At 42.9% G+C, this 13,093-nt stretch overlaps 1 protein-coding gene across 1 annotated transcript in view; it reads right to left on the bottom strand.

Moving 5' to 3' along the window:
* Window positions 1–735: 735 nt before the first annotated feature.
* The window catches only part of LOC311124028 (uncharacterized protein), a 29,476-nt gene continuing 17,118 nt past the window's right edge, over window positions 736–13,093 (bottom strand). The window contains exons 8-10 of the mRNA XM_084198245.1: window positions 5,063–5,217; window positions 4,659–4,729; window positions 736–2,369 (exon numbers count right to left, since the gene is read on the bottom strand). Of these exons, the coding sequence (XP_084054371.1) occupies window positions 2,358–2,369; window positions 4,659–4,729; window positions 5,063–5,217 (238 nt within the window). The 3' untranslated portion in view covers window positions 736–2,357. The remainder of the gene's footprint in view (window positions 2,370–4,658; window positions 4,730–5,062; window positions 5,218–13,093) is intronic.

Here is a 13,093-nt window from a genome sequence, read left to right as displayed (position 1 = left end):
GTCCATGAGTTTTCGCTGTTCGCCGGTAATGCAAGTGCGTACTGTGAGTATACTTATTTCAATAAGTGTCTGCCTTACACAGTAAACATTTTACGTTATCGAGCTGTGTGTACGTGTGTGCTAGCGTGAAACGAACAATGCTAAACAACATAATGTGAGTGTGTTATCATGATGCTAACCAGGCCTGTGTTTGTATTTCTTCCTAGGCTCAAGTGTGTGGTTGTGAGATCATCTCGAAATCCTTTTAACAGTTCAGGTAGGATGTATTATGAAATAGTGTTACTAATAATTGGTTTTATTTTATGTGTTTCCACAGTCATTCTTTTGCTATTTCTCTAAATGTTTTTATCTCAAGTGTGGGGTCAACAGTTGATCACTTGAACCCTTTATTAATACTTTGTTAAATACAAAGAACAACAACAGAAATAGCAGATCTATAAGCACACAACTTTGATGATTTGCTTGTTAATAACTAACTTGCTTATCTCTTTTAACATTTTCATTTTTTACTATAATTAGTGTACAATGAATGTTTTTGATAGATTTGGAAACTTTTTATCTATATATTCACATTATTATTAAAAAAATGTTTTTGAACATTAACAAATCATCTTTGTGCGCATGTTGTGTACAGATATCGGACTACAAAGAGTGCTACAGAGAGCCAGCGTTTCACCATCAGACAGGTGCTAATAGGTGAGTTTTGTAAATTGTGTACTAATAAAAAAATTTAAAAAAGATTTTCGCCTTGAGTTATTCACAATGTTTAGATTTTTTTTGCAGCAGAACAGATTTAATCAAATTACTGATGTGTTAACTGGTTGGCATCATTTTTATTTTATTTTTATTTTTAAATCAACTTTTGAATAGCCAAAAGTGCAAAACAGGGCTGAAATGGTTTAGACTTTAGAAGCCAGCAGGCAAGTGTTATTTACATAAACTTCTGGTGTACTTACAAACTTTCCAATCCATCGTTTTATGAGTGCAACCTATTTGTACTACTGTAGACGTTTGGTATCATTTCGGGCATTATTAGTGGGGTAATGTTAAGAGACGCTTCGGATCCATTAGCCCCTGCGCTAAGCTATTCAGCTGATAACGCTACTCTACGCTAACTCTCCCAATGTTCGACCCAGGTGAAAAAAGCTTCTGGGGGGGTGTTTGGCTCGAGGTCATGGTGCAAAGGACCCTAGGGTGAAATTACTCCGAACCATCAATTTAATTGATTATGCCATGAACGCAACATTGTCATCTCATCAGAGATAGACGTCTTGACAAGATGTATTCTATCAGAAAGAGGTACCTTAAAAAGATACTTTGTCAGCTTCAATTTGAAGAAGTCCAAATAACTACTGTTTTCGTAAAATTTGATTTACAATTTTAACTTTTTTACTTTGTGAGTTATTAAAGTAATTACAATAGAAAGTTATTAATTTGAAAAAAATTTTACTGAAGAAATGATGACCCAAAATACTGAATCTACCATCTATAGCAATGACCACCATCAGAATATGGAGCTATTTAACACTTAGATTTTGAGAGTTTGCTCTGCATTTGTGTAATTATTATTGTAATGGTTATTTTTTGTCCATGTAGGAACAACGTGATGTAAATATGAGACGGGCCCTCGTCCTTCGTGTACTTCCTGTTTACCTGCGTGAAGATGCCTCCAAGTTTTTCAGGACCTGTAATGTAAGTGTACTGGCCTCACTATCAATCCCTTTGCTTAGCTATTCAGTCAGCTTAAACATGACATCACTCAAAGAACTCTAGGAGAACCAGAGGGGCATTCCAGAAAGCAGGTTATGTGAAAACCATCAGTATAGCCAATTGTATTTTTTCCAACAACGTAATTTCAAAGTCCGTGTTTCTAGTTTGTCGCCGCATTAAGTATGAGATAAAATGTTTTTATATTTCATTTTCAGCCGATTTAAATAAAACAAAATAGCCTAAAATAAAACATTGAACAACATTCAACCACTTCCTTAAAGGCTAATATTAAATAAAGTGATGTTAAATTCAAAATGAAAAGACGACTGCATCTGAAACTCTGTCAGTGATTTATATAACAGCCGCAGCCAGAAAATGTCTGCTTCCTGTTTTCTCCCGTTGCCATGGTGAATAACCGTATCGGAGCTCCATTGATGATGGCTTTTTACTAGTCGTCAGGCACAAGCTCAACTCCGAGTTAACGTACTCTGAGTCAACTTACCTAACTCAGATCAGCTGTTCTGTAACTGAAAACTCAGTTTCACTTCACAGGGTAAGTCAACTCTGAGTTCAGGGTTAGGCTCAGTTTGTTGAACCTCCTTTCTGGAATAGCCCCCAGGACCTGTTTATGAAGTTTCCTTGAGTTGTTATTCTGCAAACTGACATGAAGAAATTACATAAATGAAAAGGTAAGTATAAAGAATTCCACTAAACAAAAAGTATGCTTACAGGTAGGTGTGAAACTAACATAAAATAATAAGCATGTGTAAAGAAAATAGTTTAAACATGTAGCTTAGTTGCAGTCTAAGTGCAAAGTGACCGTAATGTCTAGACATCATTAGCATGATTTGTATCCTTGAGGGGCTGAACTCATTTTTGTATTATTTGTGTTTTATAGTCAGCAGATGGTCCAGACCTCACTGACACTCCGGTGGCTCTCCTGACAGTTGTCACTGATGATACTACTGATGCGGCCCTCTTCAGCCCTGAGAGCATCTGTATTGTCGTGGAAGATGAAATACTTGTGAGTGGTCCCACAAACCTGGCTGACTCATTTCTCCTGCTCTTTGGGTATGTCTATGCACTAGACCTACAGTACCCAAAGAATCTCGAGCTTACATTCACATTTATCCAAAAAGTTGTGATGTGTCTTGAGGACAACAAACCACTGAAAGGGCGTCTACTGACACTGAAGAATGATTTGTTCAATGAGTGAATCACTCAGAATGGACTATTTGTTGAGCTGAGTATTGAGGATGTTTTTTGTTTTTTCCCCCTCTTTACAAATGTAATAATTTGCCTCTTCTACCTCATGTTTAATATGTTACATTGTTTGCCTCTTCTACCTCAGATTTAATACATTGATTGTTAATAGATAAATATCACAACATTGACGTATTGCCAAGCCCAAGTTTTTGTACTGTACTTGTGGGAAACGACTGTTGAATTCATGCACTATACATGTTTAATGTTGTGTGACCTAATGCTTACCTTGATGTTGCCAGTTGAAGTACGGCACAGTAGAAACCAGTACTTTTATTTGAATGTTTTATTTTAAAAAAGTGAGTTGCAGCCTTCAAGGTACAGTAAGTGCCAAAACGTTTTAAATGGCTCCACATTCTAATAGTTGTCATTGCTGTTGAGGATGGATTATAATTAGAATCTTATTGAATTTTATCATGAAGCCTTTGTGAGTTTTTATCATAATGTTTACTGAATAATGTGATATGGAGACCCAAAATACTGAATCTACCCTCTGTAGCAATGACCACTATCAGAATATGGAACTATTAACACTTAATGTACTTTAAAACACATTTTGTTTTTATGGAGTCATTTCCTTTTCCTTTTTTGTTTTAATTTATGACAAGCACTTTGTTTTGACTGAGCTCCTTTTGATTCGTGCCTTTTTAAAAGCACATTGTGTTGAATAAAAAAAAAGTTAAATTGTCACTGTGGTGTCACTTTCATGTTTTCTAACATTATTCGCTGATTATAATTGTGTAATGGACCGACATCAGTATTTCAGTTTAGAATTAATTTTGATTGCATGTCCCACATTATGAGTTGAAGAATATTGAAATTTTTTAGTGTATTTCACACATTATATGAGTTGAAGAATATTGAAAGTTTTGAGTGTATTTCCCACATTATATGAGTTTAAAAATATTGAAAATGTTGAGTGTGTTTCCCACATTATATGAGTTGAAAAATATTGAAAATTTTGAGTGAATTACTCCCTAATTATAAGTTGAGGAATATCAATATTTATAAGATAACATTGAGATAATTTAAGGCAACTGTAAATGTAATTTTTATTTTATGTAAACTTAAAACATTTAAAAACATCACTAAAATATTTTTGTGTAATCTGTTACAAAATAATTTTTGAGTTATGTGAACTTATTAGGGTTTACAGTGTTGTGATCAAACATAAAACACATGATTAGAGTGAAACATCATGTTGTGTTTGACACAGAGACCACCTGACACAGGGACACTGAGGCATCAACCCAAACATTAAACCCTGGATAGAGGGGCTCAGTGAATGTGGTGTGGAATGTGTACAGGTGGGTCAGTGTGTCAGAGGAGACTCTGTAGAAGGACAGAGTGCCGGCTGGCCAGTCCAGATACACTCCTACTCTGTGGGAGCCGGAGGAGGGGACGTCTAAGGTAGTGTGATTATTATTGTGACAGGCAGTGTAACTGTTATCAGAGCAGAGCAGACTCCAGGACTTGTCATTGTATCCAAGCCAACAGTCATTATTGGTTCCTCTCCTGTTGATTCCTTTATATGTCTCTCCTATATCAACCCTGAACCCACTCCACTCTACCTCCCAGTAACAGCGCCCAGTCAGACCCTCTCTACACAGCACCTGTCCACAGTGCTCAAATCTCTCTGGGTGATCAGGATACGGATACATCTTTCTCCCTCCCATATGTGTCACCTTTCTGTTCTTCTTAGACAGAAGGCTGATGTTGTATAATGTGTTTGTGTCCAGTGTGAGATCACAGGCATCTGATGGATGAAACCAGACACAATATTAGAAATCATCATCATTCACATTAGAATGTTAACTCACTTTTCACTAATTCATTTAATGTAGATGTTTCTAGGTATCAAAAGGAGAAGTTAAGGTAACTTGAGATTTGTTCAATGATCATATGTTACACTGTATGGTAATATAAAACACACTTATTCCCATTAATTACACACACACACTCACACACACCCGTATGCATGCATGATATTTAATATGACCAAGTAAGTAATGATGGTGGTCTTTGACTTTGACTTCACTTGAATTAAGACTTATTCTTAGTCATATTCTTCACAGCAGTCAACACTCACATTTTCTAAGTCCAGGTTTCATTGTGTTCTCTCCACCATGTTCCACACTGTAGCGGTAAGCAGAAGAACAGACAGTCATTGAGTGTGAGGGGTTTGACCACAGAGCTGAGACCAGAGAAGCACAGCCTTCCTCTGTGACTAGACAGCGTGACAGCCTGCAAAGAGTAAAATCATATTAAAATCACACTGATATTCTTTGGTGGTGAAAATCGTGGCAGTATATTTTTTTCTAAATTATCAGATACACCAGTGTCCTGAAACCTGCCATATCTATTCATTAATGAATGTATCATTATTAGAAATGACAAATTATCAAAGTATTGCTTGTAGAGAGAAATATGCATATTACAAATATTTGAGTAGACTGACCAGACCAGTTTAATAAGCAGTATCAGTCAAAAGACAGACAGTGAGGTATCAGATTTAGATTGTATTGAGTATACAGTCCAAACCATATCTATTTTGACAGTGAAGCTAACATTTAAAATGTGGCTCTGTACTCCAGCATTTTGGATATGAGATACAATGATTCATATGAGGTGACAGTATATAATGTCACCTTTTATTTGAGGGTATTTTCATACATATCTGTTTCACCGTTTAGAAATGAAAGCACTTTATGTATCTATTCCCCCATTTGAAGAAGTCATAAGTATTCTGACCAATTCACTTATAGTGTATTAAAGTAGTCAAAGTTGAGTATTTGGTCCCAAACTCGTTGTTTGCATTTGCAGTTTGTTTTGGTTGTGTTTTGGGTTATGTTTTGCCCGATAGTACCTGAATGGTCGATGATAACGGGAGTAATTTTCTGTCTAAGTGAGTAGATAATATGGATGATTTTCTAGTACATATGTTGTAGAATGAAACGCCTATATGCCTTAAATGCTTATGGAGTAAGAACCAATTAAAGGGTTAAATCAGAGCAGAGACATTTCTTTAGTGCATCTGAAAACTCCCTGCAGCTGGTCTGGGTATGGCAATGACATGTGATGGAGATAAAACTTCTCGTTGTGGCTGTGTGGAGATTGGAGTAACAATGGAACTAGTGTTGTCACTTGTTTGTGCTTATGACCTGACACACATAGTCACAAGGAAAAACCATAGGTCCAGCAGGAGGGCTTAAATATATGTGGTTTAGAATGGGTTACTGACGACATGTTTAAACCATGTTTAAGTATGAATTGATATGTTTTATAATGTGTTATGAAATGATAAAGGTAAAACAGAATGAACATGATTGATACTTTGTACTCCAGATGCATGCCTGGATAATGAATATAGTCAATACAGAGTGTGATTGTTCTTTAATGTACGTACTGTATGTGTAGAATTATTTGAGTCACGCCACCAATATAATGAGACAAGTGACAGAGGCCCCATTTAGAGAAGCGCACGTAGCCCTCGTGATAAAACATGTGACACCGAAGGATGTTAATCATGTACATATAATGGAGTAACTACGTATGTTGCATGACTGCATTTTGTCTGTATAAAAGGAGAGCTCCGAGTCAGGGCAGGGAGTGGTTCCATGGAGCAGCTTCGCTTTGTTATGCGATAATAAAGTCAACTTTTGGATTCACTTTCTTGAGAGATATTTTTGAGTTAACTACTTTCGAGTCAAATATTTCTACCACATACAGTGGGGAAAAAAAGTGTTTAGTCAAATCAAATCAAATCAAATCAAATTTTATTGGTCACATGCGCCGAATACAACAGGTGCAGACATTACAGTGAAATGCTTACTTACAGCCCTTAACCAACAGTGCATCACCAACCCTGCGGCCTTCTGAATGTTGACCTGCTTAAAAGTCTTACTCACATCGGCTACGGAGAGCGTGATCACATAGTCATCCGGAACAGCTGGTGCTCTCATGCATGCTTCAGTGTTGCTTGCCTCGAAGCGAGCATAGAAGTGGTTTAGCTCGTCTGGTAGGCTTGTGTCACTGGGCAGCTCGCGGCTGTGCTTCCCTTTGTAGTCTGTAATAGTTTTCAAGCCCTGCCACATCCGACGAGCGTCAGAGCCAGTGTAGTATGATTCAATCTTAGACCTGTATTGACTCTTTGCCTGTTTGATGGTTCGTCGGAGGTCATAGCGGGATTTCTTATAAGCGTCCGGGTTAGAGTCCCGTTCCTTGAAAGCGGCAGCTCTACCCTTTAGCTCAGTGCCGATGTTTCCTGTAATCCATGGCTTCTGGTTGGGGTATGTACGTATGGTCACTGTGGGGATGACATCATCGATGCACTTATTGATGAAGCCAGTGACTGATGTGGTGTACTCCTCAATGCTGTCTGAAGAATCCCGGAACATGTTCCAGTCTGTGCTAGCAAAACAGTCCTGTAGCTTAGCATCTGCGTCATCTGACCACTTTTTTATTAACCGAATCACTGGTGCTTCCTGCTTCAGTTTTTGCTTATAAGCAGGAATCAGGAGGATATAGTTTTGGTCAGATTTGCCAAATGGAGGGCGAGGGAGAGCTTTGTATGCGTCTCTGTGTGTGGAGTAAAGGTGGTCTAGAGTTTTTTTCCCTCTGGTTGCACATTTAACATGGTGGTAGAAATTAGGTAGAACGGATTTAAGTTTCCCTGCATTAAAGTCCCCGGCCAGCGTTTTCCTGTTGATTAATGGCCTTGTACAACTCATTCAGTGCAATCTTAATGCCAGCATTGGTTTGTGGTGGTAAATAGACAGCTATGAAAAATATAGATGAAAACTCTCTTGGTAAATAGTGTGGTCTACAGCTTATCATAAGATACTCTACCTCAGGCGAGCAAAACCTCGAGACTTCCTTAGTATTTGATTTTGTGCACCAGCTGTTGTTTATAAATATACACAGACCGCCACCCCTTGTCTTACCAGAGTCAGCCGTTCTGTCCTGCCGATGTAGCGTATAGCCTGCTAGCTGAATGTTATCATTGTTGTCGTTCAGCCACGACTCCGTGAAACATAAGATATTACAGTTTTTAATGTCCCGTTGGTAGGATAACCGTAATCTTAAATCGTCCATTTTATTCTCAAAAGCTTGAACGTTGGCTAATAGGATTGATGGAAGGGGCAGTTTACTCGGTCGCCGTCGGATCCTTACAAGGCACCCGGATCTGCGTCCGCGATATCTCCGTCTCTTCCTCACGCGAATGACGGGGATTTGGGCCTTGTCGGGTGTCTGTATGATATCCTTCGCGGCCGCCTCGTTGAAGAAAAAATCTTCGTCCAATGCGAGGTGAGTAATCGCTGTCCTGATATCTAGAAGCTCTTTTTGGTTATAAGAGACGATGGCAGAAACATTATGTACAAAATAAATTACAAATAACGCGGAAAAACACACATAATAGTACAATTGGTTAGAGGGTTGGTTAGAGGGCTGTAAAACGGCAGCCATCTTCTCCGGCGCCATACCCATAGTCAGCCACCAATTGTGCAAGTTCTCCCACTTAAAAAGATGAGAGAGGCCTGTAATTTTCATCATAGGTACACGTCAACTATGACAGACAAAATGAGAAAAAACTATCCAGAAAATCACATTTTAGGATTTTTTATGAATTTATTTGCAAATGATGGTGGAAAATAAGTATTTGGTCAATAACAAAAGTTTCTCAATACTTTGTTATATACCCTTTGTTGGCAATGACACAGGTCAAACGTTTTCTGTAAGTCTTCACAAGGTTTTCACACACTGTTGCTGGTATTTTGGCCATTCCTCTATGCAGATCTCCTCTAGAGCAGTGATGTTTTGGGGCTGTCGCTGGGCAACACGGACTTTCAACTCCCTCCAAAGATTTTCTATGGGGGTTGAGATCTGGAGACTGGCTAGGCCACTCCAGGACCTTGAAATGCTTCTTACGAAGCCACTCCTTCGTTGCCTGGGCGGTGTGTTTGGGATCATTGTCATGCTGAAAGACCCAGCAACGTTTCATCTTCAATGCCCTTGCTGATGGAAGGAGGTTTTCACTCAAAATCTCACGATACATGGCCCCATTCATTCTTTCCTTTACACGGATCAGTCGTCCTGGTCCCTTTGCAGAAAAACAGCCCCAAAGCATGATGTTTCCACCCCCATGCTTAACAGTAGGTATGGTGTTCTTTGGATGCAACTCAGCATTCTTTGTCCTCCAAACACGACGAGTTGAGTTTTTACCAAAAAGTTCTATTTTGGTTTCATCTGACCATATGACATTCTCCCAATCCTCTTCTGGATCATCCAAATGCACTCTAGCAAACTTCAGACGGGCCTGGACATGTACTGGCTTAAGCAGGGGGACACGTCTGGCACTGCAGGATTTGAGTCCCTGGCGGCGTAGTGTGTTACTGATGGTAGGCTTTGTTACTTTGGTCCCAGCTCTCTGCAGGTCATTCACTAGGTCCCCCCGTGTGGTTCTGGGATTTTTGCTCACCGTTCTTGTGATCATTTTGACCCCATGGGGTGAGATCTTGCATGGAGCCCCAGATCGAGGGAGATTATCAGTGGTCTTGTATGTCTTCCATTTCCTAATAATTGCTCCCACAGTTGATTTCTTCAAACCAAGCTGCTTACCTATTGCAGATTCAGTCTTTCCAGCCTGGTGCAGGTCTACAATTTTGTTTCTGGTGTCCTTTGACAGCTCTTTGGTCTTGGCCATAGTGGAGTTTGGAGTGTGACTGTTTGAGGTTGTGGACAGGTGTCTTTTATACTGATAACAAGTTCAAACAGGTGCCATTAATACAGGTAACGAGTGGAGGACAGAGGAGCCTCTTAAAGAAGAAGTTACAGGTCTGTGAGAGCCAGAAATCTTGCTTGTTTGTAGGTGACCAAATACTTATTTTCCACCATAATTTGCAAATAAATTCATAAAAAATCCTACAATGTGATTTTCTGCATTTTTCTTTCTCAATTTGTCTGTCATAGTTGATGTGTACCTATGATGAAAATTACAGGCCTCTCTCATCTTTTTAAGTGGGAGAACTTGCACAATTGGTGGCTGACTAAATACTTTTTTTCCCCCACTGTAAATGGCGATCCCGGCAGGACTTGAAAACAGGGACCAGAGACGGTGGACTTCTGCGGCTATGAAACGGCGTGGACGGACCATACAAACAAAGCGGCCACTTTAAAAAAGGTAAGCCAAGTTCTTACTTATATAGTATAAAGTTTGTGTGGTTCGGTCCGGGGCCCGGCTTCAGCTGCAGAATACCAAGTAGGTCTCTCCAAATTTAAATGTAATATCGCTCTTTCTGTGTCGAGGAAGTGAATCAGAAAAAGGGCCAAATTTACAGGTCGCTTAGGAAAGCGTAGGATAGGTAGAAGTCCAGTGAAGGTGTGTTGATGTCACGGGTGCTGAAGGTGGGTGTGGTGCAGGAATGAAGTGCAGGACGCAGAAACTAAGTCCAAAAGACTTTAGTGAAATATTCACATAGTACACGAGCTCAACAAGCCCGGAGGCGAAATAAAGGCGCACACAGGCGTCAAACAAAAGGCGCACTAACATGTGTGAAAAACCTCTCCAAACAACGGAGGGAAACACGTAGCACAGAACACCAAACAGAAGCGCAATCACACACAACACCTGACACACACAACGAGAACTAAATAGGACACTAATGAACACTAACTAGAAACAGGTGTACAACATCAAGACAAAACCAAACGAACATGAAACATACAACGGTGGCAGCTAGTACTCCGGGGACGACGACCGCCGAAGCCTGCCCGAGCAAGGAGGAGGAGCAGCCTCGGCTGAAACCGTGACAGTACCCGCCCCTTGACGCGAGGCTCCAGCCGTGCGCCGACCCCGGCCTCGGGGTCGACCAGGAGGACGCGGAGCAGGGTGCGCGGGATGCCCCTGGTGGAACTCCGACAGGAGAGACGGGTCTAGGATGTCCCTCCGCGGCACCCAGCACCGTTCCTCCGGGCCGTACCCCTCCCACTCCACGAGATACTGGAGACCCCCCATCCGGCGTCTTGAGTCCAAGATGGACCGAACGGTGTACGCCGGAGCCCCCTCGATGTCCAGTGGGGGCGGAGGAGTCTCTCCTATCTCACCTTCCTGGAGTGGACCAGCTACCACCGGCCTGAGAAGAGACACATGGAACGAGGGGTTAATATTCTTATATTCAATAGGCAGATGTAACCTATAACACACCTCGTTCAGTCTTCTCAGGACTTTAAAAGGCCCCACAAACCGCCTACCCAGCTTCCGGCAGGGCAGGCGGAGGGGCAGGTTTCTGGTCGAGAGCCAGACTCGATCTCCAGGTGCGTACACCGGCCCCTCACTGCGGTGGAGATCGGCGCTCGCCTTGTGTCGACGGATGGCCCGCTGCAGATGGACGTGTGCAGCGTTCCACGTCTCCTCCGAGCGCCTCATCCAATCATCCACCGCAGGGGCCTCGATCTGGCTCTGCTGCCAAGGTGCCAGAACCGGCTGGTAACCTAACACACATTGGAAGGGGGTTAGGTTGGTAGAGGAGTGGCGGAGAGAGTTTTGGGCCATCTCCGCCCAGGGAATATACCGAGCCCATTCCTCCGGCCGGTCCTGGCAATACGACCTCAGAAACCTACCCACATCCTGGTTGACTCGTTCTACCTGCCCATTGCTCTCCGGGTAGTACCCTGGGGTAAGGCTCACCGAGACCCCCAAACGCTCCATGAACGCTCTCCAGACTCGGGAGGTAAACTGGGGGCCTCGATCAGACACTATATCCTCGGGTACCCCGTAATGCCGGAAGACGTGGGTAAATAGTGCCTCTGCGGTCTGTAGGGCAGTAGGAAGACCCGACATAGGGAGAAGACGACAGGCCTTAGAGAACCGGTCCACAACGACCAGGATGGTGTTATTCCCCTGCGAGGGGGGAAGGTCTGTCACAAAATCCACAGAGAGGTGGGACCAGGGTCGTTGTGGAACGGGCAGGGGTTGTAACTTACCCCTGGGCAAGTGTCTGGGCGCCTTACACTGGGCGCACACCGAGCAGGAGGAGACATTAACCCTCACATCCCTGGCTAACGTGGGCCACCAGTACTTAGTGCTAAGACAATGCACTGTCCGGCCAATACCCGGATGTCCAGAGGAGGGTGACGTGTGAGCCCAGTAAATGAGTCGATCCCGAACCTCGAGCGGAACGTACTTCCGACCCACAGGACACTGTGGAGGGCTAGGGTCGGCACGCAACGCCCGCTAAATTTCATCATCGACCTCCCACACAACCGGTGCCACTAGACAAGACGCCGGTAGTATGGGAGTAGGCTCAACGGACCTCTCCTCTGTGTCATACCGCCGGGACAGCGCATCTGCCTTACCGTTCTGGGACCCAGGGATGTACGTGATTTTAAATACGAACCTGGCGAGAAACATACTCCATCGAGCCTGGCGAGGGTTCAGTCTCCTCGCTGCCCAGATGTACTCCAGGTTCCGATGGTCAGTCAAAATGAGGAAAGGGTGTTGAGCCCCCTCAAGCCAATGCCTCCACACCTTCAGGGCCTGAACTACAGCTAACAGCTCCCTGTCCCCGACGTCATAATTTCGCTCCGCCGGGCTGAGCTTTTTAGAGTAAAAAGCACAGGGGCGGAGTTTAGGTGGCGTGCCGGACCGTTGAGAGAGTACGGCCCCTATACCGGCCTCAGACGCGTCCACCTCGACCTGAAAGGGTAAGGCGGGATCCGGTTGCGCCAGCACCGGAGCCGACGTAAACAGGTCCTTCAGTCTCCCAAAGGCCCTGTCCGCCTCAGCTGACCACTGCAAGCGCACCGGACCCCCTTTCAGAAGGGACGTGATGGGAGCTGCCACCTGTCCAAAACCCTGGATAATCCTCCGGTAGTAATTCTCAAAGCCCAAGAACTGCTGCACCTCTTTGACAGTGGTTGGGGTTTGCCAATTACGCACGGCTGACACACGGTCCACCTCCATTTTCACCCCTGACGCGGACAACCGATAACCCAAAAAGGAGACCGACTTCTGGAAAAACAGACATTTCTCTGCCTTGACATACAGGTCGTGCTCCAACAGCCTCCTCAATACACGACGCACCAGGGCTACATGCTCGGCTCGGGTAGACGAGTACACTAG

This window comes from Coregonus lavaretus (assembly GCF_964263955.1).
Source record: "Coregonus lavaretus genome assembly, contig: HAP1_SCAFFOLD_1096, whole genome shotgun sequence".
NCBI classification, from domain to species: domain Eukaryota; kingdom Metazoa; phylum Chordata; class Actinopteri; order Salmoniformes; family Salmonidae; genus Coregonus; species Coregonus lavaretus.
Note: the sequence above shows the minus strand (reverse complement) of the source record. Positions and strands in the feature narration are given on the sequence as shown.